Source organism: Anastrepha ludens, chromosome 6 (assembly GCF_028408465.1).
Source record: "Anastrepha ludens isolate Willacy chromosome 6, idAnaLude1.1, whole genome shotgun sequence".
Lineage (NCBI taxonomy): Eukaryota > Metazoa > Arthropoda > Insecta > Diptera > Tephritidae > Anastrepha > Anastrepha ludens.
In genome coordinates, this window is record NC_071502.1 from 52,770,943 (window position 1) to 52,779,118 (window position 8,176).

Consider the following 8,176-nt stretch of genomic DNA (forward strand, 5'->3'; position numbering starts at 1 on the left):
ACAGGGTGTTTCCGGATATCTTATAAAAATTACAAATTTGATTAAAAAAATTGAAAAGCTTTCCAGAAAAGTCCCCTCTCAATACGTGAATACGTTATATACCATATATTTTTATACTTATACATACATACAATGTGTTCACCTGTTCTTATGTTACAATAACACTTAAAAGTGATAAGATAAATCGCCTGCTCCGTTGTTGGCAATGCCAAATGATTCACCAGCGATAAAAATTATAACTAACAAGAAAAGTTGAGTGCTACTTGCCTATTTATTCCCTGAAATCTTTAGATGATACAAATAAATTAATTTCCGTATAAATTAATAAGTGAATGAACCAATTTGACAAAATTAACAATAAATTAAACGATAAATATTGGTAATCAACGTAGATATCAAAAACTTTTGATCAACTTTAAAACTCTTACAACTCGTGTGTAAATAATATTGTTTAATGTGTATTTTTTCGAGTGTGACAAACAAATAAAGACACACTTGTGAGCCAGCCCGATAAGCAGACTTCCTATGTATAAAAGAAACAGATGTCACCGTAAAGCACAACAGTAAGTTTCCAGCCGTTGAACTATTCACAAGTGAACTGAACAAAAAATCGAGTATCTTAACAGAAAGTAATTAATTTGAACAATGAAGACCTGCACAGCAATCGCACTCATTTCTTTCGCCGTCGTGGCAGCGCTCGTTGCCACCAGCATGGCCACCAACAGCACCTGGGGTACTCGCGGCTACTACGATCGCCTGATCTACCGCACGCAGGTGGTGAGGAAGTCCGAACTTTGGCGCAAAATCTCTGTGGATGTGGATTTCCCAGTAAAGGTACTTACAGACTAAATTATTTAAAGAAATGCTAAAGGAAAAAATAGAAAACTGAAAAAAAATATTGAAAACAAAATTTGTAAGCAATTTGTGTAAAAAAAATTTAAGTAAGTTGTAAACTAAAACGGTTTTTTTCATGATATCAAATTAAACAACAACAAAAAATACAATTTACAAAACAAACAAAAATAAATAAATTAAATTGTTGTTAAACAATTGTTTCATGACATTAAATTAAACAATTTTTTTTTTCAAATTACACAAGGATTCAAACTTGCACATGAAATTCAAAGTTAGAAGTGATTAAAACAAACAAAAATTTCATATTTATTTAATTAATGAAAAAACAACATAAACAAATTTTTTCTCAAGGCATTTTTTATTTTCATATCAACAAATTAAATAATCTCTTTTTTCAAATAAAAACAAAAAAAAAACTACTCAACACTACATATTAAATTATTTAAACATAGAAATGAAAAAATTTAAAAAATTTTTTGTTTGTTTACCAAGTTGTTTTGTATGACATCGTCGATTGCATGAAGATCGCCTTATCTCAGCTATTGATTTAATAATGCCCTATTTCAGAAGTTTGTTGAAGAACGCCCTAGCTTAGATCAATCAAATTCTGAAAAGGGCGTTCTTGGATTATTAGTTGAAAATAATCACAGTGAAAAAGAATATTTTGGAATTTAGCATCTTAGCTTACATATTAATAATAAATATTTAATTGATAAAAATTAATTTCTAACGTAAAAATTTCGAACAAATTTGTTTCATACCTTCATCTCCAATAATAAATTTTTCATTTAAAACAAAAACCAAGTAAAACAAACTTATGTTTACTTGTTTTAATTAAGCTTACAGATTATATAATTTCTACTGTTGAAACGATAAAAATGTAGAAATGATGAAAAACATATTTTGAGAAAAAATTTCCGAACAAATTCTATCCATACTTTTGTTTAGAAAAAAAAAAATTTTTTTTTTTCATTTCACCACATTAAACTTGATTATGTTTTCCTTTCTTTCAAATGTAAGAAAATAAAATTTTGTTTGCTATTTTTAATCCTAGAGAAATAGTGCTAGTTTTTATGGTTAAATCGTAATTTTTATTCTATTAAACTAACATACAATTAATATTGATTTTTTCGGTTGCTAGGCATCAAGTATCAAAAAAAGTTTAATACATATTTATTTTTATTTGTTCTTCATATAATATAGTAAAAGTTCTGTCCTTTTATTATAACTTAAAATTAAAAAAATCTTTTTTAAAAAATACTTGTGCAAGGAACAATTTATGGGATCAGGTGCAAAAAAATAAGTGAGTGCATAAATAAAAAAATTTCGCAATTCCAAATTCATTAAAACCAATACAAAATAAATTTAAAAGGTTTAAAGCACTTAAAAAATAAAACTTTTTCGTTTTAAGAGCAATTTTTGCACTTTTAAACTTTGTGTTCTGCACATACCTATGGTATGGATTTATTGCTAGTGTGACGTCGCGCCACTCCGATGAGCGCAATCTTGCATTCTATCATTCTTAGCTCCTCATAACTGTAGGTCCCTCCATCACCACGCCACGAGCATCAGAAAAGGGTGTACTCGGCAATATATATTATATATATATATATAAAAGTAATTCAAATACATTTTTTTTCTGATTTTTATTTTTTCTTATTTCATAACTCTCTTTTTTTATTATAATTTTTTTTTATTATACTTTTATTTATTAATTTTTATTCATATTAAATGAAATATTTTTTTTTTGCTTTCCTGCAGCAAGCATACAATCCTTATCCCATCACTCAGGTGGTGGCTATCGATCACAAGCGCAAGGATGGCGGCTATGCCGTGCTGACCAAAGGTGGCCCAGGTTACCGTAATGTGACTCTACACATCAAATCCGAGCGTAATCATGGCCTTAACTACACCGTTGAGATCTATGGCAGATAAGCGAAGCAAATATGTGAAAATGGATGAATGGAGTAAAGAAAACACAAACTTTCATGGAATAAAGAATTCTGTAAACAAAAACTGAAATCCAAAAAAAAAAAAAAAAAGAGAAACAAATTCTGTGATATTCATACATTAATGTACACTTGAGAATATAAGCGAAAAAATTAAAGGCTTTTTATTGACAATATCCCAACAAAAAGAGTTTACGTTTCTGTGGTGGTAAGCAGTAATCTCCTGAGTGGAAAAGCATGTTTTGGATAAAAGTAATATATTTTATATACTTGGTACATATCTGTACATGTATAGGTATGTGTATCATAGCCAACTTTTTTTTTTTTTGTTGTCGCTTAAATAATATATATTATGAACGTAGGGAGTTCACCTAAATAGAACAACAATCGTACATGAATCTCTATACCAGAGAGTCGCTTTATAACTTTATTTCGTTCACAATTGGAATATACTTCAATAATCTGGAATCCATTGTATAATTCGCATGCTGTTAATATTGAGAGAGTCCAATGCAACTTCATTCGCTTCGCTCTCCAATCGCTTCATTTAAGTGATCCCGCCCCGTCTCATACCTGTAGATTTGGAACACCTTTCAAATAGGTGGACCGTTCAATCTTTACTGTTTATATCTGATGTTATTAATGATTTAATTGATTGCCCAACACTTCTTGAGTAGATGAGCTTCAACGTTCCCTATTGAATGCTGCGTTTCTATTATCTGTTTCATGTTGCGTATTTGTATCGAATCAATATAATTTTGCCGCTTTAACTAAAGCACTTTATAAAATCTATAGTTCCTGTGATCCAGATTTTGCTATGCGGAAATCTCTATTTGTGTATAAGACTAAATCTTTTTACTTATACCAAATCCCTAGTAATTAGTCATTAGAAATTTTAAATCAGCTCTTCTGTACTTCTGGTATGTAAGGTTTTGTAATCATAGACTTAATAATAACGAGATGAAATTACTTATAAATGAAATACTTATATATGTGCTTTAGATCACTGTCCGAACAAAGCAGCCATAAACCACTTGCTCAAGATCGCTTTTGGTCTTTTAATCCCTTTTTGTTTTTCCACTTAAAGCGGGCAGAATAGAAGCGACAAATAAAAAATACCAAAAATTGGTTATGTGACTCAAAATATATGACAACACTATTTGACAGTGAAAATACCATATAATTCCTTCAAAACATACATCGAACTGATGGTCTAGTCAAGTAGGAAGGAATTGCATACTTGGAATTTTGAATTCCAAATTCAAGATCTGGACTTAGGCCCGATAAACCGATATTTCTTAGGTTAGAAAATACGTATGTATATTACTTTACATATAAGGAGGGTATTTTAACTGCTTACATTGGCATGCATATCAAAAGGAAGCCGGAGCAAAAAGGTAAAACATGAGAAGAAATTTAAAAAAGAGGTTGTCTGTAAAGTCGGTTTACTGACGATAGTTTAACGTGACACCGTCATAAGAAAATACTGATGTAAGGGTTGCAATTTTCTAACAATTCACATTTTTTATTCTAGCTAACAATTTTTTATTCACTGGAGGGCAATAACCGAAATCGAATATGTATCCTGGGTTGTAGCATTAACGCGATCGATGCCATTAGAGAGGTAAGGTTTTGCGCTAAAAAAAACTTCTGAATAAGTTTTCTAATTTCTTGACTCAGTATTATTTGAGCGCCTGTCAAAGATGGGCACCTTGGAGCGCATGCATTAAAATGTGATCGAAGTTTGTGGTTCTAATACTGTATTGACCAGTCATGCGAAATTTTAGTTTAGCGGATTCTGTTCCGTTAATTGTCGGCAAATTGTCATTTGAATAAGGCACACAAAAACACTCACGTACCGAGTCACTACTGAATCTGCGAGTCACTACTGAATCGCAATAAAACCAATCTGAAGCGAATGGTAACTGTTAATGAAAATTCAGACACTTACAACAATGTCAAGGGAGTATGGTCGTAGCACAATCGCTACGAGCTGCAAACGGTGGCCAAGTAAGGACTAACGGTTAGAAACAAGTTTCTATGTATTTCGAGGGAATGGCGGGAAATGATCAACAATACCCTCCCTCACTCGTAATTCTAACCTGTACTGTCAACAATTGAACTGTGAAAGCAAGCCTCAAGAAACTGCCAGCTATGGTCAATAGAAGAAGAATTTTCAACCACCAAGCCAACGTTTGGCCCCATTCCTCCATAGTTGGAGGTTGTTATGAATCCTTCATATAGTCCCGAGCTGGCCACAAGCGATTACTTCCTGTTCCTGTCTTTGGCGAATGGGTTTGTTGGTGAAAAATTCACATCAAGGAAGCTTGTGTTAATAGACTGTCCGTTCTAGATTTTTGCCAATAGGCGCACGATAGGAATTATCTTAAGAATAGGAGTAAGTTATCGAGTAAAAAGGGAATATTTGACGACAAATGTCATGCAAAAATTATGGACTTATTTATACTTCACCTTCATGCAGCTCATTGCTCCACCGCCTGTGGTATTCCCTGTCACTTGGAAACTAATAACCATAACCCAACAGCATAATCTTTATTTTATACAACACAAGAGTCGCCTCGCCTTATATTTTTATTGTACCAGCTTCCGCACCACACAATAGCACGAGCAGGATGATGTATTTATCAATTGTGGCTTTTTTCGGCGAGAGAGGATTGCATTACTCAATTGCCTACTTTCTTCGTACCACATCTTGAAAAACGCTGCTTCTGTTCATGAGACATTTGCCGTAACATTTTTGAAAGAGGAACAAAAAGAGGTTGATTTCCTCTACATTGAGACCAACTGAAAGTTTAATCCTTGTTCACTTTGGAGCTTTCATTAAATTTCCCATGTAACTGAAGATAAAGCAGATAGTTAAGCATTTTCGTACACGCAATGCACCAACTCAACCACACTTAAGCTAACGAGCACTTTTCAAACATGAATGCTTACTTGCATACTTGCGTGCTTACATATGTATTTGTCTGCATCTATACCCAAGCATAAATCACACAGTCTCATTAAAAAGCTATTATATCCAATTAGCTTTGATATCGAAGAATGAAAACGATCAAAGTTAAAACAGCTGCAACTTACACTAATCAAAGTAGTTGTTTTATTGCCATATAAAATTCACATAAAATTCTGCTATGTACAAACTTAGAATCATGCTCGATGTAGCATTGTAATATTAGATTTTTATTACATCTATAAACACAGGTACATACACATACATATGTATGTGTGTATGTACATATGTCAGTAAGTATTATTTTTGTTTGCGAAGAGGTCCGTTTAGCATTTATTTCTTGCCATAAATTTCCACAGTCGAATTAATACCACGATTATACTGACTCTTCAAATTGATGGTGGCAAAACGATAGCCTGGACCGCCTGACCACAAACTGGCATAAGCGCCAGAGCTGTTAGTGAAGCGATCATAAACGTAAATGGCTGAAATGTTGCGGGTGTTGGTTTGGCCCTGTAGACGGAAGAAGTGAACACACGTAAGTAGGAGAAATGAGAATCATAAAATTTACAATAGATATGTACAAGACTTTGAACGGACTAAGTGGCTGAGAAGATAAACGAGTTCAGATAAAAAACAAATATATTTAAAAAAAAAATTAGAATTAAAACCTAGAAACAGGCTTATCAAACCACAGCAAAACGTTGCGGATTTTCCAATGGGCCTATAAAATGTATTACATTTTAAGACTACCGCCAAAATATGTCGAAAAATATTACGACGAGCGAGCTGTACTCTGTACTTAATAAAAAATACTTCTCCAAAAAAATTACCTCAGATAATAGAAAAGTTTAAGCCTAAAAAGGTGCGCATAAAAATGTCACCAACAGAGTCAAAATGAGGAGAGTTTTCATGATATTTTTGACTTTCTGGAAGAAACTTAAATAAATAGCTCAGCTAAATCGTGAAAACATATTTCCTCAGCCTTTTCATTTCTGAGAAATTAGAAATTATTTTTCTCTAAAAATTATCTCAGACAAGAGTTTAATCTTAAAAGGTATGCTTGCATAAAAATGTGTAAAAGTTTCATCAACAACCAAAATTATGAGATTTTTGATGCTATTTTTACTCTGTTTTAGATGTTAAGGTTTATGGAAAACTTTAATAACTCAGCCAAATCTTGACCAATTTGTAAGTTTAAAGTTAAATTGGTAACAAATATTTCTCTTTAGTTTTTTAGCTTTAGTCCGTGCATTCGCATGCCAATTTTTCGCAAATATCATTATTTTGATTCTTTAAAATTTTTTAGTATTTTTTGCAGACCTTTAAAGCACAAACTTTTCTAAAAAATAAAATTTAAAAGCTAATGTTATGAATTATTTTTTGAATTTTTTTTTTCAATTCGGCTTAGCTCACGTAAATATTTATATTTTATGCAAAATATTTTACCGGTTGCCTTAGAATATAATACATTTTACAATTTCGACGGAATTTTTTTTTTGTTTTTTTGTATCAAAATAATTTCTAATCTTCAATTCCATTGTAAACTTTCTTGTTAACATTCTATTAAACTTACCGATGTGGGGAAGTTCACATTAACACTCTGATAGCTATTTCTAACAGGTGCAAGTACGACATTCTGACGCAGCAGCAATACATCCGTTTTATTATAATAACCCCATGAGGCGCTGGCAGCAATGGTCACACTAGCCAATGCGGCTATGACGAGGAGCACACTAACAAGAACTGGCTTCATTTCGTTTGGATAATACTTGATGTACTTTTGTTTTTTGTTATAGCTTCAATTGTGCTGAACCGAGGTTGAGTTACTACTGTTGCTTGTTGTAGGAAGTTTACTGGCCTTTTATATGCCCATCGATTGATTGTTTTGGTTACATATGAACTTATTTTGTCAATCTTTCCTGCGATTTCAGGTGAAAAAGTATGAAAGTGAAGTGATTTGATTGCAATAAACACATTCACACACACACACACAGGCATGCGCTTATCATTTATCAGTATTAGATACACTTATCACTCAAGCCAATATACAGCAGTCAAAAAGTGTATGTATGCGTGAGTGTGTGCGAGACCTAGCGTCATCAGTCATTGTTGGTTACTACCTATTATGTAGTAGCAAAATTATATCGGCGCGCTGATAAGCGAAAGGCAAAGTTCTGCTGCGAGATGGAAGCGAGCGCCGGCAGGTGATGTGCCTGGTTTTATTGGTTGGCATTTGTAATATCGGAAATTAATTAAGCCTAGCGTCGATCGCATACTTATTTGCTAAATGGTGAGTTTAAGGTCTTAAGCGCTATGATGTTTTCTACCACGAAATGTACATTTGTATGTAAGTATTTATTAAATATCTCGTGGCTATTAAATAGCGCAACTAACCAAG

General features: G+C 32.6%; 2 protein-coding genes across 2 annotated transcripts; one reads left to right on the plus strand and one right to left on the minus strand.

Moving 5' to 3' along the window:
• Positions 1 to 546: 546 nt before the first annotated feature.
• On the plus strand, positions 547 to 2,980 carry LOC128866288 (probable salivary secreted peptide). Its single transcript, XM_054106890.1, has 2 exons — positions 547 to 834; positions 2,617 to 2,980. The coding sequence occupies exons 1-2, from the start codon at positions 646 to 648 to the stop codon at positions 2,788 to 2,790; spliced, it is 363 nt and encodes a 120-aa protein (XP_053962865.1). The 5' UTR covers positions 547 to 645; the 3' UTR covers positions 2,791 to 2,980.
• Positions 2,981 to 5,899: 2,919 nt separating this feature from the next.
• On the minus strand, positions 5,900 to 7,624 carry LOC128866964 (probable salivary secreted peptide). The gene is made up of 2 exons (XM_054108037.1): positions 7,352 to 7,624; positions 5,900 to 6,288 (listed from the first exon to the last, which is right to left on the minus strand). The coding sequence occupies exons 1-2, from the start codon at positions 7,529 to 7,531 to the stop codon at positions 6,109 to 6,111; spliced, it is 360 nt and encodes a 119-aa protein (XP_053964012.1). The 5' UTR covers positions 7,532 to 7,624; the 3' UTR covers positions 5,900 to 6,108.
• Positions 7,625 to 8,176: the final 552 nt, after the last annotated feature.

Excerpts from the sequence above, each read along its gene's own strand:
- LOC128866288 (XM_054106890.1), top strand. The coding sequence starts at position 646 with ATGAAGACCTGCACAGCAATCGCACTCATTTCTTTCGCCGTCGTGGCA. Across the intron at positions 835-2,616 it reads ATGTGGATTTCCCAGTAAAG|CAAGCATACAATCCTTATCC; the intron begins GTACTTACAGAC and ends GCTTTCCTGCAG.
- LOC128866964 (XM_054108037.1), bottom strand. The coding sequence starts at position 7,531 with ATGAAGCCAGTTCTTGTTAGTGTGCTCCTCGTCATAGCCGCATTGGCT. Across the intron at positions 6,289-7,351 it reads ATGTGAACTTCCCCACATCG|GGCCAAACCAACACCCGCAA; the intron begins GTAAGTTTAATA and ends TTCCGTCTACAG.